Source organism: Octopus sinensis, linkage group LG9, assembly GCF_006345805.1.
Source record: "Octopus sinensis linkage group LG9, ASM634580v1, whole genome shotgun sequence".
NCBI lineage: Eukaryota > Metazoa > Mollusca > Cephalopoda > Octopoda > Octopodidae > Octopus > Octopus sinensis.
In genome coordinates, this window is record NC_043005.1 from 58,418,335 (window position 1) to 58,434,435 (window position 16,101).

At 35.8% G+C, this 16,101-nt stretch overlaps 1 protein-coding gene across 1 annotated transcript in view; it reads left to right on the plus strand.

The window, feature by feature from the left end:
- LOC115215434 (cilia- and flagella-associated protein 65-like) overlaps positions 1-16,101 on the plus strand; it is a 1,408,515-nt gene that overhangs the window by 215,131 nt on the left and 1,177,283 nt on the right. The window contains exons 6-7 of the mRNA XM_029784597.2: positions 12,414-12,528; positions 14,418-14,502. Of these exons, the coding sequence (XP_029640457.2) occupies positions 12,414-12,528; positions 14,418-14,502 (200 nt within the window). The remainder of the gene's footprint in view (positions 1-12,413; positions 12,529-14,417; positions 14,503-16,101) is intronic.

A 16,101-nucleotide genomic window follows, 5' to 3' on the forward strand; every position in this document is an offset into this window, starting at 1 on the left:
TTCACTTTCTCATGCTGGCATGTGCTGTTGTTGTTGTTGTTGTTGTGGTGGTGGTTAAGCAACAAGATGGTTAAGGGTGATTAGGTGATGGTCTAGGGCTTAGGAGTGGGAGACCCCAGACCTTTGGAAAAAAAAAAACTTTGGTCGTCTTGTTGTAGTCGAGGGCTCTTCGTTGACGTGTGTCACCACTGGGAGGTGGCCCTCGAAGTCGCTGGAAATGGAGATCTCCAGCTCCAAATTCTTGAAAGGCTGCTGGCATGTGATGGAGGGGTTGTCTTAATTCAGAGCAGTTCTTATTTGAAGTTACTGCCTTCCCAGTTGAATCAAAGACCCCATCATGCTTGCACATTCCATTTTTTGACATGACTTCTACAAATGGATGATTCTTCTATCACCATTTGCTTTACGGAGTGTGTAGGGCATATTTCATCATGAAGTCAGCACTAGAGATTTTGCTTTGCCCTTGTAAAGTTAAAAAGTCCTTTTATACTCTAATTTGTTTCCATTTCTTCTCTGGTAGTTTGTTTTATCTTCAATAAGAATACAAAAAAAAAAAAAATCACCTCTTCCCCACATTTTTTCCATTTATTTGTTCCATTATTTTCCACTCAAATGGATTGGAAGAGAAATAGAGTGTTAAGAGTAAGAAGATTATAAGAGAGGTAGTGGTGAAAAAGAGAATGATAGACAGCTACATGATGTTTGCAGGTAAGGAGGTTAGTTAGAAGCAGCATGATTGAGAGGATGAATGAAGAGAGATTCATGATAAAGAAGCTGGGCAAGGTGATGCTAGAAGAGAATCAGGTAGATGGGAGGGAGGAGAGAGGAATGAAATAGAGAGAGAGGAGATAGTTACATGAGGATTGTTGGTAAGGAGATTGAGTAGAGGCAGCAAGAGCTGTGTAAAATGAGAGGGGAGAGTGATAGCTGGGTGACAGGGGAAGAGAGAAAGAAAGAAAGAAAGAGAGAGAGGGATGGGAGAGAGACAATGATTGATGCCAACAATTTGTGATAGAAGAGAGGGATTAATGTGAGAGTGAGTGATGGATAATGTTGGAGATGAATGAAGGTAAGAAAGTGGGAATGATGATTGTCAAGTAATGATAGAAGAAAACATACTGTGAGAGAGTGATGGTTAGCAATAAAGATGGGTGGTGGAAAGAGTGGATTATGTATGGATAGATTCAATGTGATGCCATCCATCATTACATAAGCAATCTGATGGGAGAGAATTAAAGTGACAGTCAGGAAGGGAGAGTAATTGATAGATGAGAGTAATGAAGAAGAAAGACAAAAAGTGATAGTTGGAAATTTAAGATAAATGTAATGGTTGAGATATTTCCAAATGTTGATATTATACATCTGCTCTCCATACACACATTCAAACACACACAGGTACATACAAACACATGCATACATATAATTTTTCTATGCTGGCATGGACTATAGGAATGCATATCAATGAAGTGTTGCTCTTAAAGTCAGATGCCCATACTTACGTTAACCCTCACCTGTTCTCCAGCTAAGAGTAATGTTTTGTTATAATCCACTTGTCTTCAAAAGTGGAAGCACTCCGTCGGTTACGATGACGAGGGTTCCGGTTGATCCGAATCAACGGAACAGCCTGCTCGTGAAATTAACATGTAAGTGGCTGAGCACTCCACAGACATGTGTACCCTCAACGTAGTTCTCGGGGATATTCAGCGTGACACAGAGAGTGACAAGGCCGGCCCTTTGAAATACAGGTACAACAGAAACAGGAAGTAAGAATGAGAGAAAGTTGTGGTGAAAGAGTACAGCAGGGATCACCACCATCCCCTGCCGGAGCATCGTGGAGCTTTAGGTGTTTTCGCTCAATAAACACTCACAACGCTCGGTTTGGGAATCGAAACCGCGATCCTATGACCGCGAGTCCGCTGCCCTAACCACTGGGCCATTGCGCCTCCCAGTCTTCAAAAGTACTGAGTTATTGGATGATTTATTGACTGGAAACTTTCGAAAAAACTTCACCATTTTGTAGCTCACTGCTTTCAAATGTTTGGCTATGTGGTTAGGAAGGTTGATTCCCATCCAGTTAGTTTTGAGTTCAATCCCATTGTATAGCACCTTGGGCAAGTGTTTTCTACTATATTTCTGGGCTGCTCAAGCTTTGTATGTGGATTTGGTAGACAGGAACTGAATAAAGCACATCATTTAATATAGATAGATACACACATGCATACATACACATATGCACACATATATAAATACACACACACACATGTTTATATCTACATATATATAATGTCTGTCTGTTCTGAATATACATACAAACGTGTGTGTGTGTATATATATATATATATATACATATATATATATGTGTTAGCTTATATGTGTAAGCATAATTATCTGTATGTATGCATGTATGTATGTATGTATATATGTATGTATGTATGTATGTATGTATGTACGTATGTATGTATGCATGTATGTCTGTAAGTATATCATTATTCAGTTTTATTTCAAGATTTCTTGCCAATAGAGAAAGAATTGGTTTCTAATCTACATCCAAGGTTCCTTCATTGGAATTTCAGCATCAACAACAGGGTATTTTTGTTTGTATGTATGTATGTACGTATGTATGTACATATGTATGTTTTGTATGTATGTATGTATGTACGTATGTACATATGTATGTTTTGTATGTATGTATGTATGTATGTTTATATGTATTATGTTTGTATATATGTCATTATTCAGTTTATTTCAAGATTTCTATGGTCTTCTCTTTGTTTTTCTAATTCAGAATAAATTTTGACTGGTCACCTATTTGGTAGCAAGGTTGTGAAGGGGAGCATCTGGTTTTGTTCATCCTCCTTTAAATCTTAAGAAGGTCTCGCAGATTTTTACAATCCCAGATATTATGACCATTTGTTGTGTATGAAGTAGGGATTTGAATTGTGTGTGTGTGTGTGTGTTTGAGTGTTTGTGTGTTTATGTGCATGTGTGTCTGTTTGTATGTTAGTGTGTTTATGTGCGTGTGTCTGTGTGTGTGCGTGAAAGTATATATGTTGGTCAGTACTGTCTACCAAATTTTACATACAAGGTTTTGATTCCCCCAACACTACGGCAAAGGCCATCATGCTTGCCAAAGCTGCTGGGTACATTGTGGTATTGCACTCAGAACTGTATGGCTGCTCATCAGATTCCTTGACCACTGTGTCAAGGAAACTTCCTCCCTATTGGACAGATCACAAGAAACTATTTTCATTTCTTTCATGCTACCTGGTTTTTGTGGATATAAATCTAATTTTATATTTAGCTAATGAAATTAATATAATTATCATTTTTGTAAATATCAATTCCATATGTAATGTAATCAGCTTTTTGCTTCTTTTTAAGGTGCTTATTTAAAATATACATTAACAAACATATGATCCTTTGATAACAAATCCAAAAATTAAAAAAAAAAACCAGAAAATAATTATGCCATTTATCCTCATTATCATCTGCAACATTATTATTGTTATTATTTTTGTTGCCATCGTCATCATTGTCATCGTCATCATCGTTATTGTAGTTGTTGTTCTTCTTAAGAGATAAAAAGAGCAAAGACTTAAGCATTCATAGAATTGCTGCCAGTTGTTTATGGAAATTTATAATTATGTTTTTGCTCTAATACGTGCTTAATTGTAAAGAAAAGTTGTTGATTTGTTGATTTCATGAAAACAAAAACAAAAAAAAACAACAAAAATATAAAAGAAATTTTTCTTAATAAGTCTTGTGTTTACAAACTATTAACAACTGCCCATGAGGATATTACCTACATACGTACATACATACATATGTATGCATGCATGTATGTATATGTGTATATACATTATATATATATATATATATATATATATATATATATATATATATAGAGAGAGAGAGAGAGAGAGAGAGATCTGTATATAGATAGATAGATAGATAAATGTGGAGACACATATATCTACAGATATAAGCATATAAGTTCATATATATATATATATAGAGAGAGAGAGAGAGAGAAGAGATGGGGAGATAGAGTGATAGATAGATAGATAGATAGATATGGATAAATTGATAAATAGATAAATAGATAGATACACACATGCATACATACACCTACGCGCACATATATAAATACACGCAAACACACATATTTATATCTTATATCATATATAATGTCTGTCTCTTCTGTATATACATATATATATATGTGTGTGTGTGTTAGCTTATATGTGTAAGCATAATTATCTGCAAGCATGCATTACACATCCAATACATACACACACATATATGCATATATATGTGTGCTTGCATATGAACGTACACACGTAAATGTATATACATATACACATACTCATATACTCACACTTACATACAAATGTATATACATGCCATTATAAGATAATTGTGGCTTTCCTTATCTTATTCAAATAATTAATTGTTATTGGTCGTCTCGCTCTGACGAGATACTGTGTGAGCAGACAGACATATATTATTGCTATCTATGGAAACTGGAAATCGCTGCTAGACTAAATTTTGTAGACATTTGAATGCATCAGACTCTGATAAAGTCTTCTTTTATTTCTGATTACATTTTATTTTCTGAAATTTACTCAAAATTTCAGTTATATAATCAGCAGTTTATGATAAACTACCTAATTTTATGATATTTCCATTTGAATGTAATTGCCTGTTTTATTATTATTATTATTATTATTATTATTATTATTATTATTATTATTATCATCATCATCATCATCAACACAAAGCTCAGATTTGGTCTTATTCCTGGTAGAATTTATGTGGGTAGCGGGTTACTACCTGTTACCTTAGGTTTCCATACGTTTTTGGCAGTCATTCATGCTTAGAACACTCCTGATAATCCTTGGTGTCTCATTATTATTGTAATAATAATAATAATAATAATTATTATTATTATATTATTATATAATAATTATATTATTATATTATATAATAATTATATTATATTATATTATATTATTATATTATATATATTATATTATTATATTATATAATAATAATTATATAATATTATAATATTTATTATATAATAATTATATTATTATATAATAATAATAATAATTATTATTATTATATTATTATTATTATTATTATTATTATTATGACAATGATGATAGTTTCTTTATCAGCCTCAAGGGCTCAAGGGGAGAGGAGACAGAAAAATTCCAGGTAATGTTAAACAGGGGGCACTTACAAAAATGGATTGTATGTGTGGAGAAAATAAACAAAGATGAGAGAACAGGTGAAAGATGTTATATAATATATAACTGGGCAAATTAAAAAAGTATAAAACACAAAAGAGCTTTAGCAAAGTATTTTCAGGAGAGGAGATTCCAAAATCTATTGAGAAAAGGCTTTGTGTTTTATTATCCCATTCATTTAATCATTTCTCAAACTGTGTTCAAGTGCAACTGAATGTTCCTGTAAGCAGTTTTTGAGACGTTTAATGTTTTGAAAACAAAAAATGTTTCTGAAAATTTGGTATTATGTCTTAATTTTTAATTTTATTAGAAATTTATCTTTTGCATATTGTTTATATCAGATAATTGACAACACAGTTGAAGAGGTTGGGGATGGCCATGCAGCCCTGTCTAACCCTGCTGTTGATAGGGAACCAGTCAGAGTCCATCCTCCTCAAAGTCTGTGAGCAAGTCTCTGGTGTTACCTTTGAGAATTACCACCTTACCAATCTAGAGAATGTGGATGATAGCACCTCAATCGACCAGCTCAGGGACACACTGACTATTTTCCGAGAAGAATCAGCAAAGTTTGGCCTTCAAATGAGTTGGGTGAAGACCAAGCTGATGCATATTGGAGATAGCCTGGGCCCTTCCCTTCTCCATATTGATCCTGACATCATGGAGTTTGTCAGTTTCTTCATTTACTTGGGATCCACAGTCACCAGCAATGGAGACCTGACCCCAGAGGTCAACCGCAGATGTGGTCTGGTTGCGGGGGATCATGTACTCTCTATGAAAACGTCTTTGGCATTACTACTCTATTTCCCAGGATACATCTACAATGTACTGGTCCTTTCCATTCTCCTTAATGGATCAGAAATGTGGTCCCTGTTGAAGACCGTGGTAATCAGAATTGATAGCTTTGATAGCAGAGCCCTGAGAACCATAGAGAACATCAGATGGTACTATCACATTTTCTACAAAGAATTGCATGCGCACCTCATAGCTATCCATTACATGTGCTGGTATGGACATATCCTCTGTCTTGTGCTAGATCATCCTACTAGGGCTTTACTCTCATTTGACACAGCAGCTGTGGGCTGGGACAGGCCTTTTGGGAGGCCTTGCACTAGATGACTGGATGTGATTAAGGAAGATCTCCAGAAGCTTAATATTATCTTGGAAGATGCAGAGGGGTCAACATAGGACAGCCAGCAATGGAGAGCACTGGTAGACCTGGTTGACTTTATGCATGGTAACATCTCTGGGACCACTAACCTAGAATGACCCCAACCTCATCTAGCAAGAACATGAAGCTAGCCAGCCATATTGTTTATATTCTGTGGTACCACAGATGCTTACATGCTTGTTTGATTTTCAAAGAATGGTAAATCTTAGTTCGTCTTTGTTTTCTCTGTTATTTTTCTGAGGAGGAATTTGTTTCTCCTCACCTGTTTCCTTTGTTTTATATTGAATCATTTCTTGTAATTATTTTCTCCTGGTAGTATAAATAAGGTGTGGTACTACAAGTTAGTACTGTTAGGGGATGAGATGTTTGCTGATCAATTTCTGATACAGGCCCTAAAGACATTTCCTTTGCCATCCCCAGAGTTTTGGCTGGTGGTACTCTGGAATCTAAGATTTGTAGTTCTTTTGGCTGTTACTCTTACTCTTCATTATTTTTGTCTCCTTTGCTTCTGCTTAGTCTTCAGAATATTTTGTTCTAAGGTGTGTTTTACTCCAACAAATATAAAAGGGTAAAGATCCCCTTTGGTCATGAATGACCATAGGATTACACCTAGAAAATTCTCCTCCAAGGCACAAGTCTGGGCAAGGTTGTTTGTGGAAGACCAACAGTTGCCCATGCATACCAGTCTCCCCATCACACCACTGATGTTATTCCAAGGGAAAGGCAAAGGCTGATACAATTTGGCACCAGAGATGTTGCTACTTATTTATACAGCTGAGTGAACTGGAGCAATGTGAAATAAAGTGTCTCGCTCAAGAACGCAACACACAGCCCAGTCTGGGAATCAAACTCACAATCTTAGGATTGTTAGCCTGATGCTCTAACCAAAGAGCCATATGCCTTCACTCTGACTAGGTTTCCTATTCTATATCATTAATTGTATGTCTTGTTGCCTTCTATTAGGCACAGTTACAGTTTCAGTCTGTGGCCTTTGGGTGTCATTAAAACTTCTAAATCCATTTTGACATTTGACAAAAGATCGTCTTTTGTTAACTTGCTTTGATCTCTCTCTCCATATTGGTACACAAAAGTAACTACGAGCCATGGACCTACATCATGTATCCAGTATTTCTTATTGTGACTCTTGTGTTTCGTTGACATATGTACTCAGTTTTAAAGATATAGCAGATTTTGCCTTCAATGTTGCCTCCTTCACTTGTGATAATTTCTGTTGATATTTCCTGTATAGCTTGTGCAGACACATGGCTTGGTGGTTAGGGTTTTGGACTCATGATTGTACGATTGTGGTTTCAACTCCTGGACTTGGATGAAGTTTTTCTTGTTTGAGAAAAACCAAATTAAATCTTCTGCTAGATTTTTCAGTTTGTTTAAGAGCCTTTTAGATCTGATTTGGTGATTTTCTTTTGCTTTTTCTAACATAAATTGACCTTTCCTCATTATAGAGAACTTATATCTGAAGTCTTTGTGGGCAACATTTCTGACTGTTCCTTCTGACATATGGAGATCTTTTGCAATTGACCTCATGAACTTTCTGGGATTGCACTTTCCTGTTGAACTTGCTGGATAAATTCAGATGTACTGATAATTTCAGAGTATTTAGAATGCTTTTTATGCTTTGATACTGGTGATGCGTTTCCATCTTCAGTCTCTAGCTCTTTACAAACTTTGTAGAAGAAAGATCTGGCAACTTTTAAAAATCGAGATATTTTTAAATTGCTATTTTCAGCCTTTATAACCATAACAACAGCATGCTTCTTCATTTCATGAGTAAGCTGAAGGTTTGCCATTATCATTTTCTGAAAGAAAGATTATACAGAGTGAACAAAAAATGCAGCAATGACCCCAAAAATGATATGTCCTCAAATACCTTATGCACCCTATATATATGTATTTATATATATACATTCCTTTCAGTTGGGATGGAACCCTGAACTGTCATATATAATGCAAATTCACATCACTCTTGGCTTCTGTGCTACTCTCCCAGAATAATCAAAAGACATAAAAAAAAAGAAAAAAAGAGAAAAACACTGTTGTTTGAAAAATTCCTTTCAAAATACCGAGACATATTAAGATGAAAGTTAAGACTAATAATGTGGAAAATTTGAATTAATATTGGATTAAGTCAGAAATTTAGACAAGAATCATTCTTCTACTCTTGTATTTGTAAAACTAATTTTTTTTTTTCATGTTTGATCACAATATTCTAATTTTGCAGACTGCTAAGCGTTTTGTGAATGTGTGTGTGTGTGTGTGTTTGTGTGGCATATTATGTGCATATGAAAGAAAAAGAGACAGATTGACAGATGCACACACTCACACACACACACACACACACACACACACACATGCACATGCATGCACACAACCAGGTGTAGAAACCATACCTAAGCAATGGAGCTTGATACAGCTTTCTAGATCATTATCTCCTGTCAAACATTCCGACTCATGCTAGCATGGAAAAGAGATTTTAAATGATAATGATGATGATGATGATGATATATATATCTTAATATTACAAAGTATAGATTTTATTCTTAATTTTTAATTCGTAATTTTTAATCTTTAATGCTTAACTGTATTGCTTATTCTTAAAGGAATGTAAAATTAGATATATAATATTTTGAAATAGAACCTGAAGATGTGTTGGAATAATTGTAAATCTGATGATTGCATATATGTATTTATATATGTATATATATGGGTATACAGTTGAATATATGTATATATATGTTGTAATCTTCCAATACTGAAACACGTGTAGTTCCTTCATATTTAATAAATATAAGTATTGACTAAAGTATGATATAATTAATGAAGAACATTATATACCCAGCTGGAAATTTTGGTGATGATAAACAAAAAATGAATGAAACAGTTTTAAATCTCAAAGACATAAATGAATTATCTTTTATCTGTCACTTCTTTCAGTCATTAGATTATGGCCAAGCTGGGGCACCACCTTGAAAAAATTTTTAGTCCAATGAATCAACCTCTAGTATTTATTTTATTTTTTTTTCCTTAAACCAGGTACTTGTTCTATCAGTCACTTTGTAAAACTACTACATTATGAGGACATAAACACACCAACACCAGTTGTCAAGTAATGATGGCAGATGAACACTGATGCAAAGACACACACACACACATGCCTATACAATGGGCTTATTTCAGTTTCCATCTACCAAATTCATTCACAAAGCTCAGGATGGCCTGTAGTAGAAGACACTTGCCCAGGGTGTCATGCAGTGGGACTGGACCTGGTTGAGAAGCAAGCTTCTAACCACACAGCCACGCCTGCAAAAAAAAAAAAATGATTTAAATATTAAACATTAGGTGAGAGAAGGAAAAACAAAATAACGAATTACAGAGATTGCTGGGAACACAGCCAGGGGTGGATGAAATGATTGGATCATGTGTTGCAAAAGGATGAAAATGACCGAGTGAGAAGAATGATGCAAATGAAGTACAAGATAGGGGGCAGGGAATGAAAAGTCTGTTATAAGACTTAAAGGCTACTGTAACAAAGGAAAAACAGCCTTAGACCTTAAAACACTTACGGATTATTAGCCTCAAATTTAGAGCTCAAATGTAGAGCTCTGTGCAGCTGAAATCCAGGATATCCAATTTATGAGGAGTATATAATAGACAGTAAAAAGTCCCGAGATATGAAAGATAAATATATTTCTTTAACTGCTTGTTATCTGTATGATTGAAGCTGTTTTGCAGTCTCGATCATTTATAAATAATTTCAGTGTATAATGAATTGTTTTTGCACATCTGCAACAATATGTATGCTGCACAACTCTAGAATTGAAGCATTGGTGTAACCACGATGTTCTAGTGATCTGAAGAGCTAGCCTTCTATATCTGCATTGATATGTAATTGTACAATTGTACTGTGCAATGCGTAGCATGCATATTGGTGCAAACATGTAAAATAATCTATTGCACATGAAAATCTTTATATATAAAAGTGAAGTTGTGTGTCTGTCTCCTACGATTTAGATTCCTAACTACTCCCACATTTTGCGGTGCAGTTTAACCAAAACCGGGTATCTTATAGTCGTGATACATATCGAGCCCTTCTGGGTATTAGCGTGCATCTACGATGAGTCTACGATTAAAAAAAAAAATTACCATCATTTTTTTCCATTTTAATGCATTTTTTTCGCTATTATATAAGGGAAGTAACTCTCTAAAAATGTCTACGATGAGTCAACGATTTCAAAAAAAATTACCATAATTTTTTTTCCATTTTTAATGCATTTTTTTGCTATTTTTTGGCTATAACTCTCTAAAAATGCTTATATAGTTATTTCCCTTACAAACCTGAGCAACGCCGGGCGATACTGCTAGTTGTTAATACATGACAAAGGCTGCAAAATAGCTGTCATCCTATGGATAACAAATGGTTAAATAAATGTATCTACTTATCACATCTCTTGACTTTTGATACATGTACTAGCTGGTCCCATACCATCAAAAACGATGGCAAATTGTAGTATTTTATATGTAAATAAGGTACAAAACCAAGTTTTTAGTTTAATAATTCTTTTATTACCAAATTTTTTGTGAAAAATCTCTCTGCAACTAACATCTTTTGACTGCTGGTTTCCTTCAAAAGTATTTTTAAGTTTTCCTTTCTTCTTGTATGACTTAAGGCCACATAAAGCTGGCCATTACTAAATATGGGATAGAATATGGATTGTAAATCAAATTAATACACTTGTCAATGTTAACTAGTGGCTGTCTTTTGAAATGTGAGATCAATCATGGTTTGTTACTGAAAGAACTCTAGTTCACACATACAAACATTCATACTCTTCCCTTGTACACACACACACACACACACACACACACACACACACACACACACACACACACACACACACACACACACACACACACACATACTCACACAGAATTGAAATACTGTTTTGTTTTCCCTTCTCTCAGCTAATGTTTAAGATTTAAATCATTTTTTTGTGCACGTGTGGCTGTGTGGTAAGAAACTTGCTTCTCAACCAGGTCCAGTCCTACTGCATGACACCCTGGAAAAGTGTCTTCTACTACAGCCTCAGGCCATCCTGAGCCTTGTGAATGAATTTGATAGATGGAAACTGAAATATGCCCATCATAAATGTGTGTGTGTGGCTTTGCATCAGTGTTCATCTGCCATCATTACTTGACAACTGGTGTTGGTTTGTTTATGTCCCCATAATGTAGTAGTTTTACAAAGTGACTGATAGAACAGGTACCCGGTTTAAGGAAAAAGAAATAAAATAAATACTGGAGGTTGATTCATTTGACTAAAAATTTTTCAAGGTTGTGCCCCAGCTTGGCCACAGTCTAATGACTGAAAGAAATGACAGATAAAAGATAATTCACTTATGCCTTTGAGATTTAAACTTGTTTCATTCATTTTTTTGTTTATCAAATTCACATTTTCGATGACTGGCATCCGTGCCACTGGAGCACTAAGAGCACCATCCGAGCATGATCACTGCCAGAGCAGCTGAAAGGTTTCTGTGCCGGTGGTATGTAAAAAGCACCATTCAAACATGGTTGTTACCAGCGTCGCCTTACTGGCACTTGTGCTGGCGGCATGTGAAAAACATTCAAGCGAGGTCATTGCCAGTGCCACTGGATTGGCTCCTGTGCAGGTGGCACGTAAAAAACACTACTTGAGCGTGGCCGTTGACAGTACCGCCTGACTGGCCCTCGTGCTGATGGCACGTAAAAGCACCCAATACGCTCTCGGAGTGGTTGGCGTTAGGAAGGGCATCAAGCTGTAGAAACTCTGCCAGATCAGATTGGAGCCTGGTGCAGCTGTCTGTTTCGCCAGTCCTCAGTCAAACCCATGCTAGCATGGAAAGCAGACATTAAATAATGATGATGATTTTTATGCTTGCATCTCTTTTACAAGAAATCATATATTCTGTTCTTTCTCTCTTTGTTCCTTACAGAGAAGTTCCAGTAGAAGTTAGATGGTCTGCTACTGAACCTTTTGAAGTACAATGTTCTGAAGAAATATTGGCGCCTGAGCAGTCACATGAAGTCACTATCATATTTAAACCAAAGGTAACTAGCAATGAATTTTTATTTAATATGATATATTTAAAATAGTACTTTATGTTCAGTTTTTGGATTTGGTTTGCAAGATTCTTTAGTGAAGTTAACAACCTTTGTGTGTTTTTGAATGACTTAGGTGTGTCTTCTAGGCTGCAATCGTGATAATACTGCTGATTGTATTTCGTTTTTGGATTTGGTTTGCAAAATTCTTTATATGAATTTGTGTGTTGAAGCATACTCTGTTGTGTCTGGGGAGAGTCATTTTCTTTTTGTGCCTTATAATATAACACACTCACCAGTAAAATTTCCAGTTTTTTTTTATTGTCCTAAAATTTTCGTTGCATCTTGCAACCTTTTCAATAGTCTTGACTCAAAACTATTGAAAAGGTTGCAAGATGCAACAAAAATTTTAGGAAAATAAAAATAAGAGAAATAAGTGGAAATTTTACCGGTGAGTGTGTTATATAATAAGGCACAAAAAGAAAATGACTCTCTCCAAACACTACAGAACTTTATGTTTAGTTTCTCCGCTTAGTACCTTGGGCAAATGTGTTCTGCAGCTTTCACTTTTGCCAAACACTCTGACTTATGTGCCATAAAACTGTGTAACATGATTTTTGTCCTTGGGCAGGAACTGTTATTTCCCATATGAATAATAGTTAATATTTCCTTTAAACTTTGCTTTTGTTACATTTATTCAAACTCCAGAGAATCCCTCTCAACACATGGCAATAACACTCCCCCACTACTCCTGCTTATGATCAGAGATGCACACACTGTCAGACACTAAAGGACATGTTCAAGTGGTTACAGTCAAGCAACTGACAAGCAAATCTGTGGTATTGAGCAGAATATTTGCTATAACGATATTTCTGCTTCAGCAACTCAGCACTGAATCTGTCTGAAATGTAATGGAAAATAGGTCAGTTTGAAAACATTGATGTCTGGGTGATTAAACATTAGAACTTGGAAGTCCAGATCATAAAACAAAGTTTGAAGGGAATAGTAATCATATTTCTTGATTTCTAGATAGACGCAAAATAGGAAATAACACTTAACTACTAAAGACAAAAAAAAAATCAGATTTTGTTACATAGTGTAATTAACGTGCAAAGTTCATTACGAGTCATGGTAGCATTATCTTCATAGTTTTTCCTTCTATACTCTCTCTCTTACTCTCTTTTTTACTTGTTTCAGTCATTTGACTGTGGCCATGCTGGAGCACCACCTTTTTAGTCGAGCAAATTGACCCCAGGGCTTATTCTTTGTAAACCTAGTGCTTATTCTATTGGTCTCTTTTGCCGAACCATTAAGTTACAGGGACGTAAACACACCAGCATTGGTTGTCAAGCGATGTTGGGGGGATAAACACAGTCACACAAACATATATACACACACACATACACACACGTGCGCACACACACACACACACCACACACATATATATTTATATACACACACACACACATATATACGACAGGCTTCTTTCAGTTTCCATCTACCAAATCCACTCACAAGGCTCTGGTCGGCCCGAGGCTATAGAAGAAGACACTTGACCAAGGTGCCTTGCAGTGGGACTGAACCCGGAACCATGTGGTTCATAAGCAATCTACTTACCACACAGCCACTCCTACACCTATGATTTCTTTAGAAGTTCATGCTTCATTCTCTCTTTTGTCACTTTCCCAAATGATGACTTGACTGTCTGTTAGATAATTCACAGTGTCACACAGAGTGCTCAATGACAATCTGCATCCATATTCCTGCTATTTTGTCAGTAAGTTGGATAAGGACATGATAGAGTCACTTGATGGTCACATATTGCTTCCAGCTACCAATTGAGTTCTTTCAAATATTCAGACATGAAGTTGCATTTGGATTTATTGCTTACATTTCAGGCTGCAAGAAAATATGAAGGCGAACTTGTGTGCAGATATGGAACTGAACTGAAGAAATGGAAGATTTTAAAAGCAGCTGCTCAAGGTAAGTACATATGGTTGCTTGTTTTTCTTTATCTATCTATTTATCTATCTGGCTCTCTGTCTGTGTGGCACCTTGGGCAAGTGTCTTCTACTATAGCCTCGGGCCGACCAAAGCCTTGTGAGTGGATTTGGTAGACAGAAACTGAAAGAAGCCCGTCGTATATATGTATATATATATATATATATATATATATATGTGTGTGTGTGTTTGTGTCTGTGTTTGTCCCCCTAGCATTGCTTGACAACTGATGCTGGTGTGTTTATGTTCCCGTTACCTAGCGGTTCGGCAAAAGAGACCGATAGAATAAGTACTGGGCTTACAAAAAGAATAAGTCTCGGGGGTCAATTTGCTCGATTAAAAGGCGGTGCTCCAGCATGGCCGCGGTCAGATGATGATTGAAACAAGTAAAAGAGAGTAAAGAGTATATACACATATATAATCATATGAATAATAACAGATGATGAATAATTGTCAGCTTATTACAGCTGTTTTTGTTATGCATTTTTTAAAACAGAAGAATGAGAACGTTACTTCATTACAAAAAAAACAACAACATAATCACCAGAAGAAACGTAATTTTACAAGCAAAAAAATGATTACGGCTTTTTGTAATGAAGTAATGACCTCATTCTTCTATCAAAAATTCATAAGAACCAGCTGTAATGAGCTGACAATTATACATCGTCTGTTATTTATCATTCATTTGATTATAATACACCAAGGGGATTTCCGTCTTGTTGGACATCCTAGACTATACAAACAATGTACAATTCATTGTAAAGTGTGCCTTGGACCAACTCCTAGGTGCTAAATACTCATAGGGTTGGTTTTCTCTGAGTACACAAATGGAATATTCTATTTGATACTTACCAACTATAGGCCAGAACCACAGGTTTATCCCACCATGCCTGATACATGTCTTTTCAAAGTACCTGATTCTGTCTGGATCCATATTTTACTATATATATAGTCTTTCACTCTTTTAATTGTTTCAGTCATTTGACTGTGGCCATGCTGGAGCACCGCCTCTAGTCAAGCAAATCGACCCCAAGACTTATTCTTTGTAAACCTAGTACTTATTCTATCGGTCTCTTTTGGCAAACTGCTAAGTTACGGGACGTAAACACACCAGCATCGGTTGTCAAGTGATGTTTGAGGGGACAAACACAGACAAACACAGACAAATACACACACACATATATATATATATACATTTAATGACGGGCTTCTTTCAGTTTCCGTCTACCAAATCCACTCACAAGGCTTTGGTTGGTCCGAGGCTATAGTAGAAGACACTTGCCCAAGGTGCCATGCAGTGGGACTGAACCCAGAACTATGTGGTTCGTAAACAAGCTACATACCACATAGTCTCTCTTACACCATAGATGACATCTGAAAATAATACACAAGGACGGGGCCTGGAATGCTTTGGCTTATATGTCTGTTCAGTCAGCATTGATCATGGAATTTAACAAGAAGCAAATGATTTTGAAAGTACCAATGGTTTATCCTTAATGCTGTTGCCTAGTCTGCTAGATATAGAAAACAAGCTACTTACCACACAGCCACTCCTGCGTCTATATGTTTACCGTTGGCGAT